The sequence below is a fragment of the Anopheles aquasalis genome, chromosome 3 (genome assembly GCF_943734665.1).
Source record: "Anopheles aquasalis chromosome 3, idAnoAquaMG_Q_19, whole genome shotgun sequence".
Classification (NCBI taxonomy): domain Eukaryota; kingdom Metazoa; phylum Arthropoda; class Insecta; order Diptera; family Culicidae; genus Anopheles; species Anopheles aquasalis.
Window position 1 is genome coordinate 47,903,549 of NC_064878.1, and position 15,000 is coordinate 47,918,548.

The following is a 15,000-nucleotide window of genomic DNA, read 5'->3' on the forward strand; positions in this document are numbered from 1 at the left end:
GGAGGTTCCATATGTGTGTCTTCACAAAGATGATCAGTTCTTACGCCTAGCGTATCCTCGAGCCCGCTGGCGGGGTTAGGAATTTAGAGAAATGATACGGATTCGTAGTGTGGAGAAAGCTCATCGCTAATCAATCGTAAATACCCTAAATCCATCCACTGCCAATACACTGCCTTTTAATACTTATTAGCATTCGCTCAGAATGGCCACTACACAAACATAATGGAAAACAAATGGTAAGAATGGTTAAAAACGCGCGAAACCATCCGGGGGGAAACGAAACGGATAACAGGAACTAATCGTGTGCAACGTGATTGCGGCCATCGTCGTCGTGCGGCGTTAGGGAAGTAGTTTGTTCTTCTCGACGGTCAGTAGCTGTGGTTTGGCTTCGAGCAACTGTTGTCCGTCGGATTCAATGCCGGCCACGTTGCCACCGTTCGCTTTACTCTTCTTCAGCGTCTTGGTGCGTCCGGAGAAGTAATCCTCGATCTCCTGTAGTGTCTTGCCCTTCGTTTCCGGTAGACAGAGATAGAAGAATATGGTACCTAGGGGGGAGAGAAAAGCGTGGAATGTAGTAGGGATCATCAGGCACCGGATTACTAACGGCCACTTACCGACAAAGGAGAAACAACCGTACAGGATGAAGGTACCGTGGCGTTCGAGGACGTGCGTCAAGAGCGGGTAGGTCTTAACGACGGCAAACACAAAACTATGCGCCATACAGGTGGTAAGTCCTCCGATCAGCCCGCGCACCTTCATCGGATACAGCTCACCGATCATGACCCAGGGTACGATCAGAAAACCGACCGTACACGCCATAATGAAGATGAAGATGCAAGCCACCGGGAACCAGGTGAGCGACGGTTCAATCGGTGGTGTGGCCATTTCCCACTGGCGCTTAAAGTACAGATACACACCCAGTCCTACCATGGTCATTCCACAACCAATTCCGGACACAAAGGTCAGTGGACGCCGTCCACAGCGACGCAGCAGTATGGCACCGATGATGGTGAATATGAGACGCACCACTCCAAGCAAGATCGTACACGTGTACTTGTCCATGGTGGTACCAGAATCACGGAAGATCTCCACCGCGTAGAACGTGATCGTGTTGACGCCCGAGAATTGGTACATCATGAAGTAGATCGTGAGGATGGCGAATGGCTTCAGGCAGGAAGGATGTACAAGCGCCTGTACCGTCTCCCGGAACGTTAGCTTCTTCTTGTTGCCGCTGTTCGTCTTGGCCGCGAACGCTTGCAGTTGGTTAACCTCGCGCTGCAGATTGTAGTTTGATCCGCGCAGTTTGGCCAAACTTTTGAGCGCCTTCTCCGGTTTCTGCTTCGAGACGAGATAGTTTGGTGTTTCCGGCATGAGTAGCATGAGCAGCAAGGCCAGCACCGGGACGATGATCGAGATTCCGGACAGTATCTTCCAGGTGGTGATCGCACCGAGCGTGTACTGGATCAGCACGCCCAAGCTAATACCGGTCGAGGCCAGCGCACACAGCATACCGCGCAGGTGAGGCTGCGTCACCTCCGAGGTGTAGACACGGGCCGGCGCACCAACCATCCCGGAACCGAAGCCCGTCAGGACGCGACCGGCGTAAATCCAGCCCACACTCGAGGCACACGCGATCGTAATCCAGCCGATGATGGTAGGGATTTGCGTCGCTATCAGCGCCTTCTTACGGCCGAACGTGTCCATCACGTACCCACTTAACAGGCAACCGATCGGTGTTCCAATCGCCGATAAGGACGCTGTAATGCGAAGAAGAGAGTTTAGTAAAGAACCCATTTTTTTTTGTCATCGCACGAAATGCACGCGATCCGGGTGACCGGTAGATTGTTTGTATTTTTTAGTTGGTGTGCGCCAAATCAACACGTGCCGATAATGGAGCGTGAAGGAAACCCCGACTCACATTCCAATCAAGATCGCACATTATCATCGAACCGTTCGTTCGTTGAAACTATTAGCTAACATCGGTTTGTTGAGGCATTCCCATGGTCCCACAATCATGTGTCAACATAATATTTGCGCACTGGAACTGGTGGAATGCACAGCAGCCGAGAACGAGTAAGTCCGGAGTGCTTATCACCAAACAATAAACATGTCTCGCAAGTGTTTCTCGTGGTTTATCTCAGTTTGGTCCTCCCTTCGCCCGGACTTTGGTAGTATCTGGAGTCATGTGGTGAGCGTGTGGGGTACCGAGATTCCGTTTGAGTCACAGCATGCCATGTGTTGTGTGAACAGAGCCTGCGGCGAGCCAACTAGAGATTGCCAACGGCACAAAGCACGTCTCTCTGAGGTCATTGTGAGGAAATGGTAACTAGACGGTTAATGCTTAATTTCCAACAAACGATCTGTTTGCGACTCTGCTGCCAAATAAGAAGACACGTTGTGGCTGATTCTGAAGAGAATCTGCAAATTAATGTGTCAGCAGAGCGTCTCCAGATCTCATGCAATGCAAAAGAACATGTTGAACAATAAAATAAACAAGACAACTAGTCTCCTAGCTCCTCCTCGAGTGGCTTCTGGCAGTGACTCCTTGTAACACTTTCTTATCAGTCGCTACCGGCATGCTAGATAGCTAGCCGCTTTTTTCCCCACGAGACGAGGGCTTGGAACTGGACAGCAGCTGTTATGGAGACACGAACGGCGAAGCGACTGGATCGATTCGATTGATGAATCCTTACAACTCTGGCTCGCCATCAACAGTCGTGGGCGAACAACCTCGCTTCGCTTCCTCTGCCTTCCTCTCCGCAGGCATTCCACTTATTTGCTCCGATGCACCCGGAGACAGTTGACCGACCGATAGCATAGGAACTATGTGCCAAAAAAACTTCCTTTGCTACCTCTTTTGGTGGGGCCCTTAAAACGACCAGAAAGGAGGCCGGATAACCAAACTGTACCGCTTAATGATGCCGTGACGCGGTACAAAGCGACAAAACTGGGACATTCGTTGATCAACACAACGACTACGAGGGTGGCAGCAAATAAGGCGTCGCCGCGGTGGCTTGTGTTCAATAATTGAAGGACTCCCGCGTTTCGATGTGAGCTAAGTGATAGCGAACCACGGTCTATCATATCTATCGTTCCAACGACCGCCTATGACAGCAGACATCATCGTTCACTTGCTTTACACCAACGCCAACAAGCGAGCGATAAGATTATCTCACCAAAAATCGGTGAGGACAATTCGCTACGGAACCGGCATCGGCCGTCGGTGGAGGACCATCAGCGGCGTGCGTGATAACAATTAAAGTGTGGCATTGCCCCGGTGCCTGGGTGGCCGGGTGCCCTGGTGCGGGCATAAACCTAGACGAAGATGAAGTGCGTCGTCGTCGAACTTTGTGCCTGTGGCTCGTCCACCCCCCCGGCAGGACGTCGACGCATCTTACTCGCTTAATTGATGACAATGAACCGGAATGGGTTGAGCTGCACCGGTACAGATGATCGGTGACAATGATGACGATTGCATTTCCATTAGTGAGACCACAGACGGCTCATCAATCGATTGATCTCGAAGGCGATACCAACCTTGAGATGAATTCGAGTGCACGGGCACGCCACGCGCTCTGCTCCGGGTCTGCGATGATGAATCGCTTGCCGTCCCGATGTATCACGAACTAAAGAGGCCCCCAAATGAGGGCTGTGGTTGATCTGTGGTATCAAACTCCACTCGCTCGGTTCGCATTTTTATCAAGCCCGCTCTCCAAGTCCAACAACGCTGTTGAGTGATGGTTGCGGTTGCGGTTATCTGTGCGGTGATAGTGGGGCAATCCCTAATATGGGTAAATGGCTCAAGACACACACCACCGTCCCCCATATTTTTGGCAAACGATAACGTATTTTTTATTGCCCCAATTTTTTTGGCATGCCGGATATCCGCTCAGAGAACCGGATTGTGCTCCACTAGCGTCCTCCCCCGGATCAGCACGTGTTCGCTACAAAGTGTGATGTTGTGCCGTGATCGCCAACCGCCAGTGGTATCACGCGCCAAGAAATGGGGGTGCGGTTGTGCTGGCCAAATGTAAACAACGCTCGTGCTACGATCGTATTAGCGATCGCGGCGTAGCAAGCTTGCTGGTCCGCTTAAGAGACAATCGATGGTTTGCTAAAAATAATTTAATAACGGGGACAACGGGTTCTGCACGCCTTCCTGCTCGCAGCTGATCGCGCTGCAGCAAACACATCAGGGCAACAGATGATCATTCTGCACATCATCACAAAACCAGACCAGCGTCTCTGGCGCTTGGCGTCGGCAAAAAACCAGATTTTGGCGGATGCCTTGGTGCGTGCTGCCTGAGTCATCGCTAGGGGCGGCGTCGCATGACGTCACGCGGACTCTTCTTCGACTCGACACAAGGCACAAGCGATGCGAGAGAGAGAATTGATGTGGTTTCCGGAAAAGAGATTGTAGAACGTGTGTGCGCGCGCGCTCGTCACGTCACGAGACGGCGATTCGCGGCCCAAAGTGGGTTCAAAGATCTGGTCCAACAACCAAACACACGACGGCCACACGATCAGGGTTCGTGACCGGCGTACGGATCGCAGGCAGCATGATGGGATATTATCGAACGGGGGCGATTCGCTCGTTCGTTCGCTCGCGGACGCTGGTATTGATCTCTCGTGTGTCCGGGCCGTCTTTTCACACATTCGCGCGGCCATATGGCGGCAACATCGCGTGGTGGCGAATCAGCTGCTGCAAAAGGCGACTCGTCTCGTCGTTCGTTGTTGTCGTAGTGCAGTAGCAACAGTGCACGAGCGCGCGAGGCGGGTATAAAGTTGCAGATAATTTTAGCTGCGGCAGTACTACTATCCTCCCCATCCCTCGGTGTGCAGTGAAGCCGAATAGACGAGACGAGGGAGCAAAAGGGAGCGGAATCGTGCTGTGAAGTGATTGACTTCCGATGTCCTTGTGTGTCCGGTGCAACGGACACAACAGCGAACGATTCAAAATAAGGTTTTCCTACTTCCTGTGTATTGCGATGCAGAATTGATAAGATGGTAAACACGGAACATCAGACCGGGTCACCGCGCGAGATTGGATATATCGCCCCTTTGATTGGATTGTTTTGCTTGAGGTAACATTGTAACAACGGGCGATGAGGATACGTACCGACCCACGAGGATTGGCTTTCGTCGACCGGGATCAGTGAGTCGGCTGCTTGCAGCTGAGGGATTACCACGGCAGAGAAGCCAAAGATCAGACCGGTGTTGATGGTGCCCATGTTGGCGATGAATGCGGCAATCACCTGCCGCATCGCTTTGCCTCGCTCGGCCGCTTTACTCTGGTGGGTTGTCGCCGCCGCCGGTGGCTGGCTTTCGACCGTTGCCAGTGTGACCGCTAGGGATGGCGGTGGCGTTGGCCGTTTCTCGTTCTCGCCGGTGGCCACAATCTTGGGCATGGTGCCTCGGTCCACCAGCACATCGGAGTCTTTTCTGTAGAGCGTTCGTAAAAACAAAAAACCAAAAGCTGTGTTACTGGACTATCTGTGCAGATCGTAGCAGCCGATGACCATAGTAGGCCGGATCACTTACCCAGTCATGATGATGATGGTACTTGTATTCACGGGTGGTTTAAAAGGTCTGCTATTCAGCTTTTCAGTCGAGATTTATTTAACTTTAACTAAACTACTATCTAAGTCACAGCACACGGAACACCTTGTCCCCGGGGGGTGGTGGGATTACGAACCGGGACGGAATGACGACCGTTCACGCGCACACAGCACTGCGAGAGTGTCTTTCACGAGACGATGGCGGTTCGGGTTGATATCACAGCCAGTGTGGGGCCTTTATGGTGGAGATTGTTCTCACGACGCTCGGACGACGGACGACGGACACGAACGCACTTGAGAAACAGACACACGGAGCGACGCGGAAGACGCTAGGGGGTTCGACCTCGTGTCCTTTCCGTGCCGGTGGCCCGGCTAGAACGGAATCAACTTAAAGTACTCGCCAATGACCGGTCTACGCATACGGCCCAACAGGATCACGCTGTTCATCGTACTACGACGAGCAGAACAGGACCGAGAGACAGAGTTGAAACCGGAGCAAACAAAGTGGCCACTAATACAGCACGATGATCAGATGGACAGCACTGGTTCTATGGTTGGCCTATGATCTTTTCCTGAAACGAATGGAGAATTGGCGAGGAAAATAATAAAATGAAGCGATTATTGATAGGAAACTCGCTAGGCTCGAAGCTCGCTCGGGATCTGGGGAACCTGTTTGGCCGAAAATGGAACACCATCAACCAAACGGAAACCACCAGCGGTCAGGAGGTAGAGGTGTGTAAGGAAACTGAAACTGAACCATCAGTTCCGTTGGATAGGAAAGAGCACATCTCGAGCGCGGCTGTTGCTAAGGGTGGCCTTTTGCGGGCCTAAGTCCGCAAACGTTTCTCTTTGTTAGGCCCCGGGGCCACCGCAAACGTTCGTCCGTTTGCGTCTTTATGACGGAGTGTGGTGATGGGACAACATTTCAAACATGGGAACAAGGCAAATCCCCTGACCACCGCTCATCCTCTAGTAGAGTGTGGAATGAAATGTGCGTACCTCACTCCGTCCCCTTGTCGCTACTAACAACACACCAAGACGATCATCATGACCACAACGATCGGCCTGCCACACCAGAACAGAATATCTGTGGCGTCCCAGCAGAACCTTCACGGAACCCCTCGGTTGGTGGCGTTCTCCCGTTGGCGTTCGATGAACGCTAAACTCCCCCTTTGCCAAGGGACACTGATAAACTACTTCCACACGCACTATCTTGAACTAGCAAACAAACAAAACCAACCAACCAACCAAGAGGCGCTCGCCTAGTGGAGAACAAGAATTTGCACAACGACCGCGGCGAGGCCTCTCTCTCTCTCTCGCAGGCCAGCCTCACTAAACCGCGCTAACCGACCGAAAAGTATGGCTCGACCTCACATCACCAGTCAACGGAATCACACTCACCATCGGAGCTGTATCTTTGGCTAGATAACGACCAAGACCGTCACCACACAACAAGGCACAACGCGAACAAACGACGGTGACGACGACGAGGAAGACGACAGAGAACAGAGTTCAAGCACTCCGGCTATTACCGGCGACGTTGTCTGGATTTCCGTCAGTAAACCAAGGAAAAAGGAAATGGTTCTTTCCTTCCAGGTCCCTGGCTCCTGACTGAATGGTCTGTCGTTACGTTCTCCCCGTCTGTGTCTTCCCCCCCAAAGCACACACGATCCGATCGGGTTACGGTGATCGTACGGTTCTGCGGATTGCTGCGCACTACTAGCTTCTGCCAGCTGCTGAGACACACTGCCACTCGGAAGCCGCACCGATGGCGCTTTGACGAACGGCTTAAATGGCATCCCGATGATGATGCTGCTGCCGTCGTGTGATTGTCGCCTTCCCCACCTCCGTCCACCCGGCGTCATCGCTCTCAATATCTCTCTCGCTCGCTCTCTCTCTCTCTCTCTTTCTCTCTCTCTCTCTCTCTCTCTCTCTCTCTCTCTCTCCCTATCGCGAGCAACGGGAGCACACGCCACGGAGGAGCGACGAGTCCTTCAATCGCGGTGCCGAGTGTCGATAGGGTTCTTGGAGCGGCTTACATTTGCAATTCGAACGCGAAATGTTGGCCAATTGTTACGAAACAAAAGGGGCCGAAAGGCGTGTTTGGCCAGAGTCTACACGGAAGGATTACACAGTAGCAGCAGCACACGTGACATCGTTGCTGGTTCTGACGATGGTGTACTTGACTGATAACGATACCGCTTGGGAAGGGGTAAGATCCTTAAAGACTCACACGGGGGGCCATTCACTCACTTCGGATGTAGCTTCTTAGGTGGGAGGATGTTTGCTCTATTTTTTGTTCGTTTGGTTTTGGTAGAAATGATCAATTTTGAGAGTTTGTAAGATCAGCATCGGGTTGCGTAAGATGCTTTGAGATCATGATCTTCCCGTGGCTTTCTTTGGATTACGACAGATTGACCAAAAGGTACATGCTGTACCTTTGGTATATGATGCTTGGCACTCCCCGGCGACCATTATGATAAACTTTTTTTTGCTATTAATAAAGAACTCTCTCACTCTCTGGTAATTGTTGGCTACTTACGTTGAAGGCGATAAAGCTACAAATAACACTGAAACGTGTGCTCTGGTTACTGTTTTGTGCTCGAACGATCACCATTAAATTCGCTTAGTTGTTCCAGAGAAACGTGAGTAAGGACCGTAGATGGAAATTTGATGTTGAAATCACACATGGAAACGATAACCTTTTGGCGTTCTAAACTCAAATGCGCTGGTGGAGCGCGTACAAAATACACCACCATCTAGAAGCGATACGAAGTGAAACTGAAAGTGTGCTGAGGGATCATACGCTTTAGCGATTGCCCTCTCAGAATCGGCTGCATCATCGTGCTGGTTGTGGAGGGATATAACAAAAAAACGAACTAAACCTCTTCCCAACCTGGCTATCCCATGTCTCGGATACCGGTTTTTCTGAGGAACCAGAACGCAATCGAAACATTCGGTTCTCTGCCATCGCATTACATCATCCCAAAGTTCGTAAAACCAAAGCCAAAGAACAGCACGAACGCCACGTTCTCTTGTGTTGCTTCTTCCATATTTTTCAATGCCTTCAAAGCTCAGCTTTCGCGATGGCAAGCGCGTGCTCCGTGTAGAGCGTAAGACGATCTAGCGGATGATCTGGGCAAATATTTTGCACCCATTACCGGGGCCTGCTACGCACGTTGATCTCGTTAACGCATCCTTTATGTGACCCGTTCCCCGAATGACGTCGACGATCGCGTCTCAGGACGAAACGAAACAGTTTACTTTGATCGGCGTTAGGCAAACACTGACCATGGTGCGCGACAATTCGCGAGCTGATACGAAATAGGAACTGTTGCTACTGCTCCCAACAGTGCCCACAAAATCAGCGCTTAGATGATCGGTTATCGGAGTACCGTCCAACAGATGTTCGAATGTGCAGCGTCAATATTGGGGGGCGTTTGCAGATTCCGAACGATCGTCGGTGCTCGGGATCGCGATAGGTTTGTTACCAATTGCCACGGTAACAAGTGGTGCGTTAAATGGGCTCGCAAACAGATAGTACGTGCGATCGATGCCAACTCGAGAGTTGCGTTCTGATATTCGGGCTAGCGAATCATCGTGCTCATCGTGTGTTGCAATCCATTCTGGCCCCCGGGCATTGTTTGGCGTGGACATGCGTGCACAAATTATGCTTCCGATGCGATGCGATGTCCAGCGGACCGTATCTGGATCGAAGCAGATGCGTCCTCGTTGTCGATTGATTGAACAACAACAGCAGCCGGTTAAGGTCTCGGGGAAGGAACCCAGCTCCCAATGGGCTCGTTTATTGATTCGCGTGGCACTAAGTGGAATTGAAACTAATTCATTCAATTGCAATGAGTGGCATCCAGTGGTACGGCATTGACCCGTGGTTGTAGCGCCGGGAACGAGCAGCTGATAAGTAATCGGCTTCTGTGGCACCGCGGCAGCGATCTGCAGCTGCGATGAGCTCACAGTAAGCGAGATAAAAACCGAGGGAGGGTTAGCGGTACCATCATATTGGTCCGATCATCCGATAAGCGACACAAGGCCCTCCTTCTCCTCCTCCTCCTCCTCCTACTCCTTACATAATGGTTACCAGCGACAACAGATCAAGATTATCACGAGCAACAGCAACAAGCAAGCGGGTTCTCCCGGTGGGAGGGGGTGGGTGCTATGTCTGCCAAGTCGATTCCGCTGTTGCTCGGCGAGAAATTGACACCCGGAGCATCGATTGATGAATGATTAATTTATTTGTTTACTATTAACACTTCATCTACCCTCATCCCTGAGCGCGCTAGAGTTAACGAGGAGAGAACCAGAGCAGCGAACGAGAACGCACGCGCTAGAGAACGGGCCTCACTAGAGCAGCAGCAACAGCTGCAGCAGATTGTCTAGAAGAGAGCGTCTATAGGCAGCAGCTCTATAGCGGCGTGTTTGCTCCACCAGTCAAGGTGGCAACTCCTAGGGTGCTCCTCAAATCGACATTTACCTTCCTACGCGGACCGGTACGACCTCCATATTTGCACTAATCAATCGATTTGTATTCCGATGAAGTCACAGCCAGCGGATAATGTGTGTCCGCGCGCGCGCGCGCACGCCCGGCAGTGGTCCAGGTGAATGACATCGGTCTCACTTCAGGATCATGTCGATAGCACACAAGCACACACCAAGTAGCACGCAGTTAATGTTCACTTCTTGCCGATGAGATCGCACGTGTTCCTTTTCAGAGGGTTGTCACAACTCTCGGCGTGCCCGTATCAAACTAATAACTGCGCACCATTAACACATTTTCAAATGTGTTTCTCAGCTCTCCAGCAAATAAGAAAACAGTACAGCCCTGTGCGGGAGACAATAATGCAAACATGGATCGGCGCAGAACAGGCACTGTGGTGTGCTATTTTTACCCACAACAAATAATACACAAGACAGCCTTTTTAGGGTGGTGCGCCATGCCTAACGGCGTACGCACTCGCTAGACGAATTCTAGAAGCAATGTTCCGTGAAACCGCGTGTTGGAACTGAAACAGCTGGAGGGTGGAACGTGTTATGCGTACAACCAGTGCCGGGTACAGCACAACAGCCACCATCCAGTAGTCCTTCGAGTGTACCTGCCCGCTGCAAGGTCGTAAGGTCGTCGGTACCGCCAGAGACAAACCGACGATCGACGCGATCGATCGATTCCGTTATAAACGAGCATAAATTTGCATCCTCCTCGGCATCGACTGCACGCATGATTAGTGCTGTGGCGCTCTAGCAACATCTTTTCGCGTAAAAGAATTCAATTTACAACCCGATGGCAGAATGGTGTTGTCGTGTTCTCGAACAGTTGGCTCCTGTTGCTAACTTGTAGCCGTCCCTGCCTCCCTCCCTCAACTGGCCGCGGTCAATTCGCTTCTCGAGGGGGGGAATAATGATGTCAATCGTCATCACTCTCGCTTTCTCACTCCATCTCGGAAGAACGAAGTGCAGAAGGCACCCCCACCCGGGCCGGTCCGGACCGGTCAGCTGTTGGTCACGTTCCATTCACGTGCTGCTTGATTGTGGCACGCGTGCATCGCTCGTTGTGTCGCCGGTGTTTTTGCCGGTAATACAGGACCGATTGCAGTTTGTGGAGGATTTTCCATTTTGTCTGTGATGTTTTGCTGTTTCTGAAGCTTTAATGGGGAAGTCTTGTGATAGTATGGTAAATCCTGCTATGCTTTAAAGTTAATGTTTGTAACGACAACCGCTCAGTAGAGCGTTTGAGTGGATTGATAGTATTTCCCAAATGTATGGTGGCACGTCATCATGTTGTTCAAATTTCGTCAGTTCCATCCAGATTCAGTAGACGGTGGTGATTCACATCACACCGATTGCTGATAGCAACACACATTCGTTTGCAATTCCAGCTCTCTCTAATTATCGCGTAGCAGGATTCTACTGGAAGTGGTCTGGTAACAGCTTGTTTCAAGTATCGTTTAAAAATTTGGCAACAGAACGGTTGGTTTTTGGGTTGTTTTGTAGAATGATACTATATTTTTTAAATAACTAAAATGCTGCATTTCAATGCTGTAATTGCCAACTGGATCTAAAATAACAGAAAGAGCTCTACGAAGATGCCTTACGAATAGTCTATAAAAATCGGAATTAACGTCCACTTTTATCCTTATTTACTATTTTTATTTGAAACAAATTATGGAAGTCATCAGATGATTCCAAATTGTTAAATTTATTTGAAATTCTCTCGTAAATTTACATCAGCTAAAAGTGGTTGTTGCAGAAAAAACTTGCCACATAAATTAACAATCAACAAGGCACCAAGGTAAGCGAATATTTCTATTAAGGGGGTCTTCGGTATTTTCGGGCCAAAAAAGGCCCGTTTTTGACGATTTTTTGTGACGTAACCATTCAACTTTATTTTTTCAAGTAAATGGCATATCAATCTACAACTTTTGAAGAATATTTGGTATTGTTTTGAGCAACATTCATTGAAAAATTAATCCATGGCATCACATTTTGGTAGGCGTGTCGTCGCAAAGATACTTTTTGCGTTGCCCATCGTAGCGACATGGCGGGTCATCTGAACTATACAAATCGATATTCGATTGAAAGACTATGAGTTTATCTAGGTTAGTACCGGATAGTTTGTAGATTTTCCTATTTTTCGATTTTTGGCAGATTTTTGAAGGGAGCAAAAAGTGATGATTTTTGTCATTTCAGTCTAAAAACACGATTTTTAAAGATTTGTTTTAAAAAAATGTATCAACAAATTTCATAAAATCTCGACGGACTTACCTGGCAAGGAGTGTACAGATTATATGTTAAAAATTTAGAATCGATCGGTCCAATAGTTTTTACGGTACGACGGGCACCGACTTTGAAAACTTGGTTGGTTTTGGGAAACGCTCTTCAAAGTAGCGAGCTGCATGGAGCATTGTATGATGCGCGGATTTTCAAAAATCTGTAACTTGGTCAGTTTTGCTTCGATTGAAACAAGAAAATTACACAATGTTCATCAAAGGATCTGCTTTCAGGGAAAAATGTTAAAAATATGTGTCACAAAAAAAATTAAATACCGAACTCTTAAATCACTTCAGAGTAGCCTTTGAACGGAAAACCCATGTTGAGCATATCACCAAGCAACCCACTGTATCGCAATCGCATGCAAGACCGCATACAACTGACCTGAGAAACGCTTGGTTTTTAGTATACCACGATTGAAACGAAGACACTATTCTTGCTTTGTTTGAAACGATTATTTTATTTCAATAATAATAATAGTTTTTCTTTATAATATCATCACAAAATATTACATATTCTATGAAGGTGTTCGTTTCGTTCTCGGCATGCCTCCAACCAGCAACGCCTCAACATTGCCACGCACGCTGTATATTATTCTGTTGCAGGATGTTTGGTTGCACCTTCTTCGTTTAGCTTTGGTAGTGCATCTATGCGCGTGTACGTGTGTTTGGTGGTGATGATGGTGACTGTAAGTGTGTCTGTTTTGAAGGTGTTGAAGGTGAAACAATGATTATGTTCATGTGCTGGCACCCCATGCTTTGTTCTGCCTGCTGACCAGCGGTTTGTTCTACTGCTTTGTTTTAGGTTTGTTAAATGTTTGTTTAGCAAATATTCCAGCAATAACAGAATGCGCTGGTGAGCGCCGTTGGCTGCTGTCGTTCATATTGGATTTATTCATCATTATATTATGTTATGTGTTCTGCACACTGCGCTGAGCCTCTGACTAACACGAGACCCGCAACCACATGTTTCCCATTTTCATTCTACCGTTTTCCCTCGTGGCTAAATGGTTTCATTTAAGCGTTGCGAAGCGTTTCTTGCGATCACCGGAGGCCAGATTTTCACTACTTGGGTTTTATGATTTACTTTGTCTGTGTTTGAGTGTGTTTATTGGGTGGAGTTACTACACTCCGATCAGCGCATTAGACGATCGTTTCCGCATAAGCGGCCACACGCGTTGCTTCGCATCACGAGCAACGATGGTTTGTTTGGTTTTGCAACGTAGACTACTAATAAGAATTTCTTATCCTTCCCTCTTTTAACAGCATATGCTCATTCCACATCATACCATTTCCTATTCCAACGTCCATTCCTTTACCGCGCATTGCCAGTCGCTTAGCCACCGTTTTCCCCTGCCACTGGAGCTACAGAGTTAAAAGCAGGCCTTATCGTTCTCGTCAACCTTCGAATAACCGCTCTCAGGTTCCGATCACACCCCGGATCAGTCCGTTATTTATTGGCTTTATTAAGAATGATTTTTTATTTGATGTTTTGCTGTCAGCAATGAATGTGAGTTCGAGAATAATATATTCCCGCTCGGTGCGTGCTTTTGCAGTGAATTGAATGGGGTAACAGCAGTATAGGCTTTATGCTTTTATGCTTTCACAGGATTCATGTCTGGATTTTACTCGATGCCGAATGCTGATACGCCTCCCCACCAAAAAACACCCACGCACAACTATCAATAAAACGCGAACAACGAGAGCATGGGTTTAGAGTGTTTGTGTGTTTTTTTTTCCCGTTTTTTTTTCATTTTTAACATTTACCGGATTTTCTGCTACCACCCAAAACAATTAGATATTGTTCTGTTACACTGCAATACGCTTCTATTTCTTTCGCCAGCCACAGTGTCCTTGGTGGTGGGCCTAGCAAAGTATATGAAGAATTTGTTTGTTTCTCGTTTGTTTGTATGTTTATTTGTTTTACACATTTTTTTTCACTTCGCACCGATCGCATGATCGATGAGAGTTTAATCTCTACCTTTGAGCTGGCAACTTATGGTTGTTTTGTTTTAAATAATTTCATTTCATGACACTACACTACCTGTTAAGGTTTCTTTTGCTTTATTTGTTGGTTTCTTTTCGTGATCAGGTTAAGCATTTTACGTGAAGTTATGTTATTTTAGGTTTTGTTTTTTGTTTTTTTTCTTTCTCTCTATTTGTTTTGTCTCTTTTGCGAATTTGCTCGCATGTGTGCACCACCTTACATGGTGATACGTGTAGGTTAATCGTTTTCTCAATCCCATCAGAATCACTTTAGCTCGCCTCTGTGCTGATCGTTTACCGCTTTTCCGCTAAGCTGCTATTTAATTTCTTTCCCCTCGTAGGCGTAGAGTTAACATTTAAAATTGACGAACATAATGAACACTAACCTAGGGCGTCTCGTCCATTACTAGATGAGTGAGAAGGAGGAGAAGGATTCGTTTAAAGCTAACAACAGGGAACGAAGCGTTTACGCGACGTGAAACCAGAGAACACTTGCCGGCATTTTGCAGGAGGATGCTTCTTTATATGCAGTTTGATGGAACAGCAAAACCATACGCAAACACCAAATTAATGCCACCATAATCCAACGTGTTTCTTTCGCGACATGATTCTGATGTGTGTTAGCTTACAGCGATGCTTCCGTCCATGATGACTGCTTCGTTCACATAAAGCTG

General features: G+C 48.4%; 1 protein-coding gene across 3 annotated transcripts in view; it reads right to left on the reverse strand.

The window, feature by feature from the left end:
- Positions 1-7,319, reverse strand: part of LOC126579327 (facilitated trehalose transporter Tret1-2 homolog) — a 7,815-nt gene extending 496 nt beyond the window's left edge. The window contains exons 1-5 of one of the 3 annotated variants that reach the window (XM_050242813.1): positions 6,960-7,319; positions 5,542-6,130; positions 5,120-5,442; positions 615-1,757; positions 1-545 (exon numbers count right to left, since the gene is read on the reverse strand). The exon at positions 1-545 is cut by the window's left edge and continues 496 nt beyond it. In XM_050242813.1, the coding sequence (XP_050098770.1) occupies positions 340-545; positions 615-1,757; positions 5,120-5,442; positions 5,542-5,549 (1,680 nt within the window). In that variant the 5' untranslated portion in view covers positions 5,550-6,130; positions 6,960-7,319 and the 3' untranslated portion in view covers positions 1-339. Of the gene's footprint in view, positions 546-614; positions 1,758-5,119; positions 5,443-5,541; positions 6,131-6,557; positions 6,638-6,802; positions 6,920-6,959 lie in introns of those variants that run through there. The other 2 variants (XM_050242815.1, XM_050242814.1) reach the window with 2 other exon arrangements.
- Between the last annotated feature and the right edge of the window lie 7,681 nt (positions 7,320-15,000).